Source organism: Scyliorhinus torazame, chromosome 3 (assembly GCF_047496885.1).
Source record: "Scyliorhinus torazame isolate Kashiwa2021f chromosome 3, sScyTor2.1, whole genome shotgun sequence".
NCBI classification, from domain to species: Eukaryota; Metazoa; Chordata; class Chondrichthyes; order Carcharhiniformes; family Scyliorhinidae; genus Scyliorhinus; species Scyliorhinus torazame.
Window position 1 is genome coordinate 135,923,267 of NC_092709.1, and position 18,279 is coordinate 135,941,545.

Genomic DNA, 18,279 nt, shown 5'->3' on the forward strand with positions numbered 1-18,279 from the left:
ATGAACAATTATCAAAATTTCAGCTATTTCAGAGGAAGCTTAACTGAGGCTTCCTCAGCTGCTTTTATTACAAGTTTGCAATTGATGGCAGCTGTGGGATTCTACTGCCATCTCTGTCTTTATAAAAACAGCTAATTGACTCCCTGATGATTCAGTAATTTATTTGGCAAACAACTGAGAAGTGGGGAATGCAGAAAGGCCAGGTTGCATTAGCTGTATTTTTGTAATAGAATTTACAGTGCAGAAGGAAGCCATTCGGCCCATCGAGTCTTCACCGGCCCTTGGAAAGAGCACCCTACTTAAATCCACACTTCCGCCCCATTCCTGCAACCCAGTAACCCCACCTAATCTTTTTGGACACTAAGGGCAATTTAGCATGGACAATTCACCTACCCTGCACATAATTAGACTGTGGGAGGAAACCGGAGCACCCAGAGGAAACCCACGCAGACACGGGGAGAACGTGCAGACACTGCAACGACAGTGACCCAAGCCGGAAATCGAACCTGGGACCCTGGAGCTGTGAAGAAACAGTGCGAACCACTGTGCTACCGTGCTGCCCACATGCCGCCCCCCCTTTGTGTGCTGAGTTATCTGGGGCTGGATTCTCCTGTCCCCCAGCTGCGTGTTTCTTCGTGACGCGCCATTCACAGGCGGCGAGATTCTCTACTCCCACCACTTATCAATCGGATTTCCTATTGAAGCCACCCGTGGGTAGTGGTGGCTGCTGGTGGGAACAGAGCATGGTACTGGAAACAGGCTGACAAGATACATAGGCCAGGAACAGAAGCTTCCACATGAGGCCCTGGCAGAACTGTTACTGGCTGTCTGCAAGAACGCTCAATTCAACACATAAATACGTTATTGCTATGGACTTTGTGATTACCCACTCAGGTTTACACAAAGAACAAGACCATGCTATAAATATGTAACAAATTTCCAGACACAGGTGATCAACTTTGTAGCAGGACAAAGGACAGACAAAATAAGCTATCGGACTCCATAAAGGGCTAATAGCTGGTCAGATGAGGGTGTTTCAGAGGACAATAGATCCTGATTGAATCATCCTGGATAAACAGGAGTATCTGGTTTATTCCCATTAACGAGTTTGGTTCTGGATTGGACAACAGACCTCAGGCCAGTTGTGGGTGTTTACCTATGACTCATTGCTTGCAGATTGGTAGAAAGGAATGGACATCGGAACAGATCTTCAGCCATAACCTGGGAGTCCCCAGGCACAACCATCGCAAGAAAAAGGGAGCCTGGGTTTTGAAGCCCAGAGACAATATCCCCATTGAGTGATCGTAGCATGGCCGGCCTTCTTCACTAAGTATGGGTAATACCTAGAGCTCAGCTGTGAGTCTGAGTCATATGTTGTGTGAGTGAGAGGATTGTGAATAAAATTGTTTTAACCCGTGAACCTGCTTTGTCCTTTGCTCATCTCGCAAATAAGAGCACCTGGGTAAAACGTTTGAATAATAAACTGTCGAAGTGTCTGAGATTTTACAGACACAAGAAGAGAATCTCAATGTCCGGAGAATCCTGGCCCTGATTTCTGTTGTGGGTATTATATTTGGCTTCAACACCGCTGGATTACAGAGGATAAAATCCACCATTCTATCCACATCTGATTACGACTATAAATGTATACAAACAACAGGTAAGAAAAAGTTGTACAGCAATGTGGTGCCTTATGTCTGAATAAACTTATCGGGCATAGTTCAGAGGAAAGTCTACTTTTGGGCATGTTGGGGGAGGGGTTCTCAGCACCCGCATTGGGGAGATCGCGGCCTGCATTCAACGGCACTTAAAGCCAGAAATGAGCCCCAAAATGAATCTTTCCATTCCTGGTTCCCTCACCATCTGATTCTCCCGACTCATGCCTCAGCTGCTCACTGGGCATACAGAGCATCCTTTACCTCCCGGATGCGACTGTGGGCGGATGCCTGCGAGTTGCCACACAAGTCCCCACTCTAGCCTGGAATGACTTGGTGGCATAGAGGTTTAGTGCTGCAGTGACCTTCACAGCCACCAGGAGTGGGTCCCCTCTTCCTCCATGGGGTGCCATCCACAAGGATGTGGCACAGGTGCCGCACTGTCTCTCTGTTGAGACACAGTTTTCAGCGGCATATGGTGTCTGTCAGCTCATGGAAGGTCCAATGACACCTGTACAACTTGGGCTGTTGCTGGCCTCCCCTTCTGGCCCCCTCAACCAGGTGGACGGCCAGGTCTTCAGGGTGGGCAACCCCCTGCACATGTGGTGCTGCCTCCAGTCTGCGTTGCCTTGCTGCCTTCTACAGTGCCTACCCACCTTGGCTGCGAAAAGCACAGCAAGGACGGCCTCCGCAGGATCTACACCAGAACACATTTTTTTTATCTGGAAGGAATTGGAGAAGGAGCGAGACCGGTTGCCTCGATGGTGTTGACGCTCCCAGAGTTCAGGCACAATGTTCAGGCATCAGTTTCCTGGACATGAATGCACCAATCATCCTCTGAGACGTGACACCTATCCGAGGAGGCAATTGAGAGTTCAGGAGGGTGAAGTGCTCTCAAAACTAACAAGGCTAATTCCTCATTTAAACTAGCCTTCAGCTGTGAAGCTGGAGGCTGCTCACAGTCAAAGGGAGTGAAATTGAATTTCAGGAGAGAAGCTGCAGCAGGGCTCTGTCCTGGAAGAGTTTGGTAGGACTGACAGGCTGAAGCTGTGATTGCCCCATGTGGCTCTCCACAATATTTAAAAATGGCTTAAAGGCCTCAAAGATGCAAAGGCCCTCACCTCCCCAGTCCAGGGGCAATCTCTGGCCTGGAATATTGCAGCCCACTGAACAACGCTATGTGTGTGGAGTCTGCATGTTCTCCCCGTGTCTGCGTGGGTTTCCTCCGGGCGCTCCGGTTTCCTCCCACAAGTCCCGAAAGACGTGCCAATAGGTGAATTGGACATTCTGAATTCTCCCTCAGTGTACCCGAACAGGCGCTGGAGTGTGGCGACTCGGGGATTTTCACAGTAACTTCATTGCTGTGTTAATGGAAGCCTACTTGTGACACTAAGATTATTATTATTACACTTTCTGCCACCTTATCTTGAATCTATGCCCCCGGTTCTAGAATTCTCATCTCAATTTTGTACACCTCAATTAAGTTACCCCTCAGCCTTCTTTGTTCCAAGGAAATTAACCCCAACCTATCCAATCTCTCCTCATAGCTACATCTTTTTGCCTTGGCAACATTCTTGTAAACTTCCTCTGTATTCTTTCCAGACCAATTACATCCTTCCTGTACTGTGATGACCAGAATTGAACACAATATTCCAGTTCTGGCCTCACCAGTGTTATATACAATTTCAACATCGTGGGCGCGATTCTCCGCTCCCGCGCCGGTTGGGAGAATCGCCTGGGTCGCCAGATTTTACCGCGACGGCGGTCCGACACCCTCCCGCGATTCACGGAAGCAGCCAGACCGGCACAATCACGTTTTGCGCGGCGCAGTACAGTGAATCGCCCGAGGCAGCCAAAATGGCGATTCACCGGTACACCTGCGATTCTCCGGCCCGGATGGGCCGAGCGGCCTGCCCAAAACGGCGGGTTCCCCCCCGGCGCCGTCCACACCAGGGGCGGGATTCTCCGACCCCCCCGCCGGGTCGGAGAATCGCCGGGGGCTGGCGTGAATCCCAACCCCGCCGGTTGCCGAATTCTCCGGCACCGGATATCCGGCGGGGGTGGGAATCGCGCCGCGCCAGTTGGCCCCCCCCCCCCCCCCCCCCCCCCCGGGCGATTCTCTGGCCCACGATGGGCCGAAGTTCCTCTGCTGGAATGCCTGTCCCGCCGGCGAGAATCAAACCACCTCTCTTACCGGCGGAACAAGGCGGCGCAGGCGTGCTCCGGGGTCCTGGGGGGGGCCGTTGGGCGATCTGGCCCCGGGGGGTGCCCCCACGGTGGCCTGGCTCACGATCGGGGCCCACCGATCCATGGGCGGGCCTGTGCCGTGGGGGCACTCTTTTCCTTCCGCCTTCGCCATGGTCTCCACTATGACGGAGGCGGAAGAGACCCCCTCCACTGCGCATGCGCGGGGATACCGTGAGCGGCCGCTGACTCTCCCGCGCATGCGCCGCACGGCAAAGTCATTTCCGCGCCAGCTGCCGGGGCACCAAAGGCCTTTCCCACCAGCTAGCAGAGCGGAAATCAGTCCAGCGCAGGCCTAGCCCCTCAAGGTGAGGGCTCGGCCCCTCAAAATGCGGAGAATTCCGCACCTTTGGGGCGGCGCGATGCCGGACTGATTGCCGCCGGTCGGCGGACATCGTGCCGATTGCGGAGAATCCCGCCCCAGGTCGCTGCCGGCGGGAACAGCGTGGAAACGGTGGGGGGGGGATCCTGCACCGGGTGGGGGCCTCAAATAGGGTCTGGCCCGTGATCGGTGCACACCGATCGTCGGGCCGGCCTCTCTGAAGGAGGACGTCCTTTCTTCCGCAGCCCCGCAAGATCCGTCAGACATCTTCTTGCGGGGCGGACTCGGAGAGGACGGCAACCACGCATGTGCGGGTTGGCACCGGCCAACCCGCGCATGCGCGGGTGACGGCAGTTATGCGGCACTGGCCACGTCATATATGCGGCATGTCTCAATCACGATTCTCCAGTCTGACTACTTGAAGATGGTTGCTATTACTTGCCTCATTCACAGCCAAAGCAGCACCCCTCCAAATGGCATTGTACCAAAACATACCATTTGGATCAGGGAAATCTCTGCTGACAAGCCCTCGCAAAGGTCAATGTCAATAAATAGCTGTCCACAAGATGAATGGCAAATTCCATTCCATTATCACAGAGAACGGCATCCAGCCCAATAAATTTAAAAATGTTCTGTTCATTTTTCTTAACACTTTTGATGTTAAGAACTACCAGGAGTCACAAGACACTACACTCGAGTTACATGTTGTAACCATATTGATCTGTCTCTTACCTTTTCCCTGGTACTATGAGCTGTCATTGATCTTTGAGCTGCTCCTCGCAAAGCTGTTCTATAGTTGTAGAAGTTACTGGAAGGATCCATTTGATGCTGAGGATTAGGAAAATACATTCAGCGATATGTATATTCGAATTAACGTTTGGAAGGTTTATTCTAACTGATCAATCTGAAAATAAAATGCTTTTTGTTCTTAATGATAAACCTACAAGGATCCGAAAGGGAACAGAACATTTATTTGTGTTGGGTTAATCTTTAGTGGAAAAACATGGGGTAGTTGCTTTACATAAGTTTCCAAGCATGACATGTCATGATTTTCTGATTTTAATTGGATGATTTGCTGATCATAAGGTACATCCCAACAGAGCAGGAGATAAAAATTGGCAAATAACAAAGTGCAACCTGACAACCAACATAAGGAACAATTTTGGCATTCTCAAGCCGCACACCATGTATAAAAACTAATAAAATAATAACTTTCTATTTTAAGAAAAAAGCTAAAATGTATGTGAGGTATTAGTTGTTTTAAAGAACGTAGCGAGTGAGCAAGGTTGACAAAACACAGTTGAGTGTTGCATGTACAATCAAGCAATTGGAAAACAGTGGTCCCAGAAGTTTATTCTGCTGGTGTCATCTACAAATATTAATATTTTATTGTGTATTTTATTTCAATTGTTCAACAGCATTGTTGTCGAGGGCTACTGTGTGCCTCAGAAAAATGATGAGAGGCAAGGAGGTAAACGGATACTGTTAAACTGTTCCATGATTGAGTCCTTGGGAAATATGAGCCAATCATTATTCTTTTGGCCTTTACGCCAATCAGGATGCGTTGTTCTGTCTCCCAATCCATGTACACTTTCTGCCGACATAGATGTGTGCAGGGGAATTCTCGGTCGGCGGGATCCTCTTCTTTGCCGGCAGCATAAGCATGCCCATAGGTTTCCCGATAGCGTGGGATGGCCACAATGGGAAACCCCATTGGCCGGCTGCCTGCGACCGGAGGATCCCGCTGCCGGCGGGAACACTCTGCGCCGGAAAGCGGGGCTCGCGGGATGGAGAACCCCGCAGGTGGTTTTTATTGTATTTCATTATTTACACTACTCTAATACTGCACATTCCTCATATTCCCACACAATTGATACTTTTTGCACTGCTACTTAAAGAAAATGAATATAAAACTACAACATGAAACAAATCAGCTACATCAATTAACATAACAGGTAAAATTTACGCTTGGGTGCTATTGGCAATCTGGGTCCAAATTGGACTAATTTCTGAAGGGAAGCCGTGTTTCACGTTTTCATTCAAACTCATTCACATAATCATAAAGGTACCATCTTCCTTAAATCAATGCAATTGGGCCACATTTTTGAACAATGTTGCTTATTTTCTCTTGTACTGAAGCATATTCCTTCATATATTTGAGAGCGGTAACTTGGTTCAGCTTTATTAATACAGATGAAAATGGGTTTATCTCAAAAAGTAAGATTTTAATAGGACCATCGAGTTCATCACTGGTGAGTAACCTGGGGCGAAATTCTCCTACCCGCCCCGCCACATTTCTGCGCCGACCGGCCGGCGGGAGTCTCCGTAACACCGGCCGGTCAATGGGGTTTCCCATTGTGGGGCACCCCCACGCCGTCGGGAAACCCCCGGGCGCCGGCAAAACGGAGACTCCCGCCGGCGGAGAATGACGCCCCAGATTTTAAATAATTGGAGAATGTTTTGAGAAAACTATACAGAACCATTTATTAGTTTAATGAGCATACTGTAGTCAGTTTCTTCATTAAATTAAATATTTAATAACTTGTAAAAGCTGTCCAATTATTGCCTTTTTGCCTAAAAAAAAATCTTTAATCTTAAGAGCTTCCTTGAAAGGGTCGCAAATGCATGCCATTATTGGAAACACATCATGGTGATTAATTCATCGGCTTGGGGAGGGGATCGGTTTCGCGGCCAGAAACGGCTTCCCGCCCAACATTTTATAAACAAGAACATGAGTGCTGGCCACTAATTTCATGTTTGAAAGGATGGCCTCCAGGTTTTGTGCAAAGCCCTGTGAAAATTCAATATGCACTGGACATAACCTGTGTTTAAAATTCCTTGATCTTTTGCACATGGGTTGGTTAATTTCAGGAAAATTATTCTGGAAATACCAGTTCAGTCTAGTGAGAATTCAACCATATGCTTTGACTGAAAAAGTGATGTTAGAGCCACTGAGAGCATATATACGCTGAAACCAACAAAGCGCACAATAGGTCATCAATATTAATTGATGCACCTCAGATCTGCGATAGTGGATGTTAAACAGAAATTCATTCACTGTGTGGTGCCTAGTATCTTTCTTTAAATTGGACCCTAGTATTATCTTTACTGTATCAAAGACCAGATACTTTTCAAATGATAAATGCATAAGGTTACAGTAGCCTTGGGCTACAAATTGTGCTTACCTCAAGAATGTCAAACTTGGCTGTTTTGATTTTTGCCCAGGTTTTCTTTAGTCTAGAAACAGGGCTCATGTTCATGCCAGCTGAAAAGAGAAACATTGAGATCCCCCTGTTTAGTTTGTGCACTGCAAAAGGATGAGCTTCCTCAGTCAGCAATACAGATTCAAAATTCCCGAGAAGACAGAGAGAGAGATTAACAACACGGGCTACAGGGATAATTGAGGTGTACTTTGCTGATAATGGGTGAGGATTCCCCTCCCCCCGCCCTCAATCACCCCGTGGTGTGATTTCCGGCAGCGAAGGTGGCTCATCCATTGGCTGGTGGCAGGATCTTCCAGTCCCGCCGATGTCAAAGGTGCTTTGGATTTTTCACTAGCCTCACCACCGAAGAGCCCACCGAGGGGGGGGCTATTATTGGCGGGCCGATGGAAAGCACCAGAAAACTCAGCACCATGTCTAGTTCAATGGAGTGAACTAGAATATTGTGAGGTTTACCAAAAAGGTTGACCAGGGGCATTTCTCGATATTCATAGCGGGGGCTAAATTTAATAGCCTCTGAAAATGGGCACATGAGTCAAATTGTGCGATTAATCTGAGCCTGTTCATTGCAACACACAAACTCTATGTGTGCATATGGTGCTGTTGATTAGCTGGACACCTGAGCAGGAAACTAAGATCATAAGTGGCTAGTACCAGGTCAAGCTAGCCTGCATTGCTTAAAGTTAGTCTGTGACTCTTAAAGAAAGGGAGCATTGTGGCTGGAGCAGGTGTTGGGAGTCCTTTGTGATCTGAACCTTACCTGGAAAAGATAGGAAAATGGCACAGCAAGGGAGAGAGTGTGGGCGAAACGGTTTTTGGAAGCTGTACTGTAGGCCTTGGGGGTGGGGTACAAAAGAAGAAAGATGTTCTGCGGCCGGGGGCCTGGAGGCCCTCCAAACACCTGCTCGGAAGGAAGGGGGTGTCGACACCGTGGAGGTGAATGTCAGGAGTCAACCCCAGAGGAACTGGATGCAGTGCTACAAATTCAATAGCTTAGTCAGTGAATACACTTTCAAAGGTCATATTCTACCAACTGCACCATCAGCCTCAGCTAGTGGTCAAATCATCACAGCCCGACATTCAATAATCTTTATCAATCAGGACGCATGCCTGGAATTCATTTAATTCACCACTTCACAGCTTGCATACCTTGCCTGTTATTTAGCCATAATAGCCAGATCAGCCAAACAGACTGCCCATTTTACACAATTTCTTTCTAGCAGGACCACGCGGCTCACAACCAGGACAGCAGGAGCTAACTGGATGGGAGCAGACTGGTGCTGGTCATTATTGGAATGCCCACTGGTGAGGCCGTGGCCAGCAGAGACGCTGAAACTATCAAAGAAGATGATATCAACAAATCTGGGGCGAAATTCTCCCCCAACGGCGCGATGTCCGCCGGCTGGCGCCAAAGACGGCGCCAATCAGACGGGCATCGCGCCGGCCCAAAGGTGCGGAATGCTCTGCATCTTTGGCGGCCTAGCCCCAACATTGAGGGGCTAGGCCGACGCCGGAGGGACTTCCGCCCCGCCAGCTGGCGGAAATGGCGTTTGTTGCCCCGCCAACTGGCACGGAAATGCGGCGCATGCGCGGGAGCGTCAGCGGCCGCTGAAAGTTTCCCACGCATGCGCAGTGGGGAGAGTCTCTTCCGCCTCTGCCACGGTGGAGGCCGTGGCGGAGGCGGAAGGGAAAGAGTGCCCCCACGGCACAGGCCCGCCCGCGGATCAGTGGGCCCCGATCGCGGGCCAGGCCACCGTGGGGGCACCTCCCGGGGTCAGATCGCTCCGCGCCCCCCCCCCCAGGACCCCGGAGCCCGCCCACGCCGCCTGGTCTCGCCGGTAAATACCAGCTTTGATTTACGTCGGCGGGACAGGCAATTTCTGGACGGGACTTCGGCCCATCCGGACCGGAGAATTGAACGGGGGGTCCCGCCAACCGGCGCGGCCCGATTCCCGCCCCCGCCCAATCTCCGGTACCGGAGACTTCGGCGGGGGCGGGATTCACGGCGGCCAACGGCCATTCTCCGACCCAGCGGGGGGTCGGAGAATGACGCCCCTGGTCTTCCTTCTCCCAAATCACCTCACCCCACACTCTCTTCTGATTTACAAGCTGTGGTTGATTTTTACGTATACCTCCTCCCTACCTTCCCATCATCTCTGGATCACAACTTTACCCTTGTGCCTTTATTCCTCCAGATGCCCAACAATGGACATTGGAGAAACTCCAAGAACAGTGATGATTAAGACACACCCCCATCACAGCTACTAACTCCAAACTATTACCCAAATTTTAAAAAAGACCGGGTAAATCACAACCATCATTTATATGTCACATACATTTCCTGGGCCCACACACAGTAGTACAGATGGTAGAATAAGACGATACGGTTAAGGTGATTTTTACAGGTTGTGAAGCAGAGGAAACAACAGAATATATGGGGCGCGATTCAACTAATTGGGAACAAAGTCCCATAACAAGCTCATTTAGCCGCCTGTTTCCTGGCTTTCACTGCACCGAGAAACACATGGCTATACAAGGCGACTCACATTGTATAAGGGGCCTCGGCGGGAATGCACACAGCCCATTTTTAAACAGCGTCCTGATCTCCGAGGCCCCCGATGCGACCCCGCCCTGCCCGAAAGCTCTATGGGAAGGTTCCCACTCCCCCTGCAGTGCCACCTGGGTGCCAGCCTGGCAGTGTCAAGGTACCCAGGCACCGCGAGGGTGTCAGGTTGGCCCTGTCAAGGTGCCAAGCTGACATTTTATGCACGTGATCAGCCCTGCGTGGGTGTTGGGGGTGCAGGGGGGGACTGGGACCCACCCATAGTGTGTTTGAGCTGGGGGGGGGGGATCGCTTTGGGGGCCTCGGAGATCGAGATGCCATTTAAGCTGGGGAGTTCTGGCGAGCAGAGCTCCCCAGTGCACAAAATGGGGCTATGTGGGCATCGGCTGCACGTTTCCCGCTGAGGCCCCTTACACAGTGCTGCGAGTGCTGGGAGAAATGCGGCTAAACGTGCTGGCTATGGGACATTGTATCCAATTAGTTGAATCGAGCCCACGGTATCCATGAGGCAAGAAAAACTAAGTGCTTCATATGAAGTCTTTCATTTCCCAGCTCATATATAATGGGCATTTCAATCCAATCCATTTATTGTTCTGAAGATATATTTTGGAATATTTCTCCCTGTTAAGGCAAAGTTAAAACGTACAAAAGATTTACTCACTCCTGACTTTCCTTGGGACAACAGTTGCCCCAGTCCCATAAGTTCAGGGACCATTACATTCTTTATCGTAGCATTTAACTTAGAACCATCAATCACACTTCTAACAAGATACGTCTTTATCCAGCCTTTTTAAAAGTCATCTGTTTCTGTTGGGGATCTAATCGACGAATACTTTCTTCTGTTGAGGGAAGTTAGTGCTTCTAATTTCAAATGTTGCTTGAGGCTGACTGATTTTATTTTTATTTTCTCCAACATGTCGCATCCACAGTCCAAACTGAAGAAGTCACTTAAATAACCTTTTCGTTTCAGTGTTTGAAACTTGGATTGAGTCTGCACTCCATTATTTTTGAATGAAAATAATCAGTTCATTGAGCCTGCCTTTGTAATAGCAAGCTCTCAGGCCTCAAATTATCCCTGTCAGTCATCTGGACTGTTTCCAATGCATCAATGTCACCTTGAAGGTAAGATGCTCACAATTTCAAAATGTTGTTTCAGATGTGGCCCAGCCAATGATCTATAAAATGTTGGTATAATTTGTTTTGACTGATACTCGAATGCCCTTGAGGTACAGCCCGGTACATGATTAACTATGTTGATAACGTTGCATTAACTTAACACAGAAGACGTAAATGGTACAGCAGTGCTTTGTAAAAGTCCCCTGTGTCAAAGTTACTGACAATTTAAATCTGATAAGCTTATGTGATACATCCTTCTACATTTAATAGGTTGTTGTCTTTTTTCCATTTTTATTTTCTGAACATTAAACTGAGATGGAATAGCTTATCCATATCTGGATGTTCTGATTGTTAGGTGCCAATGCTGCTGCCTGATTACGATTTAGAAAACATATCACAGGCATATTTTACAAATAATTGTGTTGGGATTTAATGAGAAGCTACCAACTTGATTGATCTGCCTTGTATGCATTAAATCACAGCTTATGAGCAATACTCACAAATAATTGCCATCAAGGAATTGAAGTTGCCAATGTTGAAGCACTCCCGAGCTACATCAATGAAATATTCTATTACCCGTGCCCTGTGCTTCTTCTTCACCGGCTGTGAATGACAGATGAGAAAATTGGATTTCCGACGAATCAGTACCTTTCACTAAAGGGAACTGACAGTTGAAATGTATATTAATGAGTGACAATTATTGTGACAGGCACAAAGAAACAACTCCAGTGTCGAAACATGGGGAGAGCTAACTCACCATGCAGATCTCTGTTGCTACTAGATAGCTCAGTCTGTTAAACCACTCAACATATGCTTCCAAGTTACTTGTTTTCTTCAGATCATTAAAGCAGGTCTGAAATAAAAATAAAAGCAAGGCTGTTTTCGCATGGAAAAAGTAGAATCAAAATACTTCTATCTCATTTCACAAATAAAAGCACAGCAATCCTTATGAAAACATATCAGCAAAAAGTATTGCTCGATAAAAGACATTTCATAAACATGTGATATCAGGCATGTGCGTCATACTCTTTTTATAAAAGGAGTCTTTTATATTGCAATGTTTGTCATGGCTTTGTTGACGTAGGTTTTCAACTGAAGGTTGAAAAGACATTAAAACGTATATAAAAAAATAGGCCGGAATTTTCTGGTCTCATCCCAGCCGGAACCCGCCGTGGGAGATTCGGCAGCCCCGCCAAAAGTCCACTGACGTTCAGTGGGAGCGGACGATCCCAGTGCTGGGCGGACAATTGGACCAATAATATTTGGTTTCAAAGCACCAAACAAATGTTGGTGATGCTATTGGATAGTGCTTCCCATTGTTACATTGCACCTGCGAAAATATGCCATTTGTTCTGGCATTTCTCCATAAGACTGTTACATGCTAGGCCTGCAATACTCAGAATAAATCAATTCACATGGTTCTTGAAAATCAAAAGATCAGAAACTATTATTGGAAAAAGGACGGTAAATGTGAACAAGAAAATAAATAAATGGATAATTTTTTATTCATTTATGGGATATGAATGTCGCTAGTTAGACCAGCATTTATTGCCCAACCGTAGTTGCCCATCAGAAGGTGGTGGTGAGCTGTCTTCTTGAATCGCTGCAGGTGTAGGTGCACCCATTGTGCTGTTAGGGGGGGGGAATTTCAGGATTTTGGTCAGTGACGGTGAAGGAACAGTGATATATTTCCAAGTCTTAAAAGATGATTGTGGCATAGCTATGAAAAAACATGGTGAAAGAAGTGGCACCCAAACTCAACAGAAAGACAACAGAAAAACATGAAGCAGATGCACCCTAAAAGCACAAGCAACAAGGCCAAATATCCTCTGAAAGGGAAGCATTTAAGAAACTTTCAGGAAAGTACGAAAACCCTGCGAGCAAATAGACAAGTGGGCGGAATGTAAAACAGTCACAGAACCCAAACACACACAAACAATTGATCATTGCAATGTCCTAAATTATCAAAATTTTGACCCCTGAGCTGTCTCACTGAGCAGCAGCTGAATTTCAGCTGAGCTCCTATCTGACTGAGCATGATTTTGGCTGGGCCCTTCATCCTCTCCCCTGACCCCGAGCAGGATTTTGACCCCCAACCCAATGCCTCACTGATAAATAATATCGTCATCCCTATCACAAAATGCACATAGAAGGCCATCCACTTGGGTTTGTGACATACAGCAATGATTTAAGCATTATTGTGGCGGAGGGGATGTTGGAGACATTTGGTTGTGTTGTGCGCGAGGAAGAAAGCTGAAGACTACAGTAGACTGGTATGGTGGAGCGGTAAAGTCACAAATGGAATTCAATCTAGGAAAGTGTGAGGTAATTCACTGTGGACAACAAATACAGCAAGTCAATCCACAATAAATGGTAGAATACTGAGAAGCATAGAGGAAATGAACTTGGAGTGTGTCTCCATAAATACCTGAAGGTGACAGGACAGAGAGACAAAGTGGTTAAGAATGTATACTTCATACTTTCCTTTATTAGTGGAATTCTGGAGTATAAGAGCAGGGATGTTATGCTAGAACTGTGTAAACCACCAATGTATGGACATCAGCTAGCATACTGTACAGTTCCCGTCATCACATTAAAGATTGTGATCGCAATAAAGAGGACAAAAAGTAGCTTAAGGAGCTGGGAATGGAGAATTTGAGCTCTGAAGATAGATTGAAAAGCTGGGGTTGCTTTCTTTGGAACAGAGGAGTCTCTTGGATGATTTAATTGCGTCAAACTTGGGTTTTAAAAAACACAGAATGAATGGAAGATTGAGGCAGATAAGGAATTTACATAATTTTGAGGGCCTGGAAAATAATGTGTTTGGAAACTGTTCAATGAATCTTGATTTCAGTACTGGTTTTTAAAGCAGAAGTTGGACCACCCAATGATTCCCCTCTTGCTGTCTGTCGCAAATGAGGCGGAAAATAGTTTGTGCAATTATTAAGTTGGTTTCCTCCCAAATCGCTGTAATGTCAGCACAACCACGCAAGTAATTGCGTTTTCATAGAATCCCTACAGTGCAGAAGGAGGCCATTCAGCCCATCGAGTCTGCACCGACGTCTGAAAGAGCATCCTACTTAGGCCCACTCCCCAGCCCTATCCCCATAACCCCACCTATCCTTTTGGACACGAAGGAGCAATTTAGCATAGCCAATCCACCTAACCTGCACATCTTTGCACTGTAGGAGGAAACTCAGGCAAACACGGGCCGAATGTGCAAATTCCACACAGTCACCCAAGGCTGGAACTGAACCCGGGTCCCTGGTGCTGTGAGGTAGCAATGCTAACTTGACACTGCCAGGGTTCCCGTGAGGGAGTGCCAAGATGCCAGGCTGGCAGTGCATAGGTGTGATCTATCAGAATGATGAATATAAAGCAAAAAGAATCATTTGACATGCTGAATTTATACTGATGTTACATCTTTAACAGCAAACAATGGCGAGATTCTCTGGTCTCCCCGCAGCGTGTTCCTCAGTGGCGGGAGGCAGCCCATATTGGCCAGCGCCAGGATCTTCTGGTCCCGCCGCTGTCAATGGGATTTCCTATTGAATCCTAGGAAACCCACTGCGGGGTTGCACTGTTGGCAGGATGGGTAGATCACACTGGCATGAACAGCCGGAAGATCTTGCCCAGAAAAGTGCAGCCCAAAAGGAGGTCATTGCGTTTATGTCAGCGATTTACCTGAGTCATACTTCACTGTTCTGTGTCAAATCCTTTTCTGTCTTTTTTAATCAAATATTTATTCAATTCTGTTTTAAAAGTGCTTACAAACACACTGTTTCTACCTAGCCAGAAATTAAATCAAACTCTCATTTTCTCTTTATTAACTCTTCATGTCTACAACGGGGGAGAGATCTTCCGCTGTACTAAAAGACTCTTTATGGCATTGTGACAAAATGGCGGAGCTCTGTACTCTGTCCTGGGAGGATTTTCTTTTGTCAACACCTCTGTCCATAAATTAATAGAGATCAAAAGTTGCTCGATGTGGATGGGCTGTTTGAAATTTTACTGTAAGTCGATTAAAAATGGCAGAAATGTTGATTTGAAAAAGAAACGTTAAAAACTGGCTGTGAGTGCAACTGCCGAGCAAACACTTGTGCTGAAGAACATCGAACAGCATTAGTTTGTAATCGCGGAGAGAAACTGTACCTTGTTGTTATCGTAAGTGTCTTTGTGTGCAAAGGCTTGAACAAATTCCTCAGGTCCAATATGACTGAGACGTTCCTGCAGAAATAAACTAAATATCAACGGCAAGCCAAACGTAATATATCAACGTGTTCCTATTTTATGCACCACAAAGGCAAATGCTTTCTTAATTATTGTCAGGTTTGTTTTCTTGAATTTGAGGTCAAAAGATTAGGTAATGTCACCCGAGACACAATATACGCTTTTTGGGCCAAAAATAAAAGTACAAAAATAAGGAGCATTTGAGTTTAATCAGTAAACGATTTTTAAAAAAATTACAAGTAGAACGTAAAAATCATTTCAACACAAACCTCAGTGAACCTTTCCCTCTGCAACTTTATCAGCTGCCAACATGTAACACAACTGAAGATTGGTCTTAATATAGGCAAAAAGATTAAATGTTCTCTGTACTATGGAAAAAGTGGCTTCACATGCCATAGCAGGCTTGCAAGATGCTGTTCATGATGTTACATGGAATCATTACAGGACAGGTCATTTGGCCCATTGTGGCTGTGTTGGTTCTCATAAGGAGCTAAACAGCATTGATCTTCCAACATGGCCTGGGCATCCAACACCATCAACATGGCCATGAAGCTATGATTCCCCATGTTCATTGTGGTACAAACTGCAATCTGTTCCAGCGAGACATGGAATAGAACAACAAAGCTGTCACATAAGTTGGACGCCCTTCACCAGTGCTGCCTACGTAAGCTCCTGAGAATCACATGGAGAGGCAGCAATGACATGGCACAGAGTACTGGTCAGGGACGCCTGCGGGACATTGCGACGGAGAAACGACTGATGTTGTCAGCACGTGTATTTCGTCTGCTGGACGTACACCCCACCAGAGTAGCAAAGGAGGCGGGGCCAGCCAAAGAAGACTTGGCAAAGTACATTTAAGGAGGGCCTTCAAGACTATGTCACCACCTGGACTGGAACGAGAGAGACTGTGATGGACCGAGGTTGGTAGCTGAGTCTTGCCGCCCATTGCCTCGTATGGGACCGGAGGAACTAAGTCGAAGCAAGTCAGCTGCCAATGATTATCATCTCAACCATTTCCACAGGATGGAATTTTATCTTTCCCATCTGGGTGGTGAGCTGATGGACTGGATCTTGGCCCACCCAATGCAAAATTGGGTCGGAATTTATTGATCGTCCTGCTGTGTGTTTTTCAGAGGCGGAGACGGCCCGTCAGCAGGATCTACCCACCCCGCCGTTATCAACAGGATTTTCCGGTGACAGCACCCCTCGTCGCCAGGAAACCCATGCGCTGCTGTGGGATTGGAATTTCCCGCAGGTGTGAACAGCCGGTAAATCCCACCCGTGTTGTGAGTGATGGGTTGTGAGCAGAACAGCTTCCAATCCAATTTTCCACTTGCTCAACAGCTAACTGAGGCTATGTCTCCAGCATTCATGTAGACCCTCCAAAATTGCTGACCCCACCTGATTTGAATTGCTAACATCTTATTACTGATCAAATTACTGCCTCATGATTTAGAACCATCTTTACTGAACTAATTCAGTCCAGGGTGATATTTAATGCTGGTAAATAAACAGAAGGATATTGAGCTCCAGTGGCAAAATTTGAGTTTGCTATTTCAGGAATCATTGTAAGAGGCATCATTTACAAACTGTAACCATGTTGTGAAATTATTGTTATTCCCTTATAGATACACAAACATCTCCACAAAACCTTAGTGAACATAAACCTCCAGAGCTTAAGGAATAGAGGCCTAAGTGCTGAAAAATGAGTCAAAAACACTGTAACAAAATAAAAAAAGAACAAACAACATTGTTTCTTACATTTTAAAATCTAACCCGTGGCATCTTAAAATACATGTAATAAATAGTGTGATGAAGCACTAACCAGTTCTACATGTGTTAGCTGCTGAGCTAAAGTATATGGATCACTGCAGATGGTCAGTATATCTCTCTGAATGGATTGCGGTTTGGTCTTCAGCACAGTCAGTCGGTCTGTGACAGATGCATTTAATTTTGTGAGAACTTCTTCATATTGGTTAAGGGTAGCAAGCTTCCGGCTCAGATTCTGAGTTATCTGGTGCATAGTTTTCCGATGTAACTGCCACAAAAAAGAAAAGACAAATCGTAAAATCAGCATCCGGATAATTCTACAAAAAGCTAAATATTGCGTGGATACTGGTGTCTCAGATTGAGGCATGTATACGAACTGTATTTGGAGATGCTTGCTGGTAAATAGATGGACTTGAGTTCCAGGATGTTCCATCAGAATATGTTTACATCTGAATAACTATTGCCATACGCGAATGTCTTCTTGACGGTTACCAGGAAACATAAAACTGAACCATAGCATGAGGCGCTACCTACCAGATAGGATGGGTTTATAGGGGAGGAATTGGGTTAAAACATTTTTAAGGTCAAAAAAAGAACTGAGGTCACTATCTCTATCACATGGTTACCCCCAATCCTCTGCAAAGCTATTCAAACACAGCACTTGCACGTCTCAGAATAGTTATACTGAGAACCAGTGAACAACAGGAATTAATTTCCGTCTACTTGTGAAATCAAATCTGTTATTAAGGCGGTTACAGAAGGGCGCTTAGAAAATCTCAATGCGATCAGGCAGCGTCAACATGGTTTTGTGAAAGAGAGATCCTGGCCGGGATTTTCCAACCCCGTGTCGGGTCGGAGAATTGCCGGGGGGGGGGGGGGGGGGGGGGCGAGAATCGCGCCACGCCGCCGGCTCACCGATTCTCCGGTGTCGATTTTCAGCGCGCCCGCGGGATCGCCGCTGTGCTGGTCGTGGGCCGTTCAAAGCCCGAGTGCCCGCCGAGTTCGGCCGAGTCCCACTGGCGTGGGTTACATATGGTCCCACCTGGCGGGATCTCGGAATTCTGTCTGCGGGGGCCATCCTGGTGGGGGGGGCAGGGGGATCCGAACTCCGGGGGGGGGGGGGGGGGGACCTCCATGGTGGCCCTGCCCACGATCGAG

General features: G+C 47.0%; 1 protein-coding gene across 4 annotated transcripts in view; it reads right to left on the reverse strand.

The window, feature by feature from the left end:
- Window positions 1–18,279, reverse strand: part of rasgef1ba (RasGEF domain family, member 1Ba) — an 87,876-nt gene that overhangs the window by 16,972 nt on the left and 52,625 nt on the right. For all 4 annotated transcript variants that reach the window (XM_072496245.1, XM_072496243.1, XM_072496246.1 and 1 more), the window contains 6 exons: window positions 17,177–17,389; window positions 15,274–15,348; window positions 11,879–11,974; window positions 11,622–11,724; window positions 7,407–7,486; window positions 4,954–5,049 (listed from right to left, as the gene is read on the reverse strand). In XM_072496245.1, coding sequence (XP_072352346.1) covers window positions 4,954–5,049; window positions 7,407–7,486; window positions 11,622–11,724; window positions 11,879–11,974; window positions 15,274–15,348; window positions 17,177–17,389 — 663 coding nt within the window. The remainder of the gene's footprint in view (window positions 1–4,953; window positions 5,050–7,406; window positions 7,487–11,621; window positions 11,725–11,878; window positions 11,975–15,273; window positions 15,349–17,176; window positions 17,390–18,279) is intronic.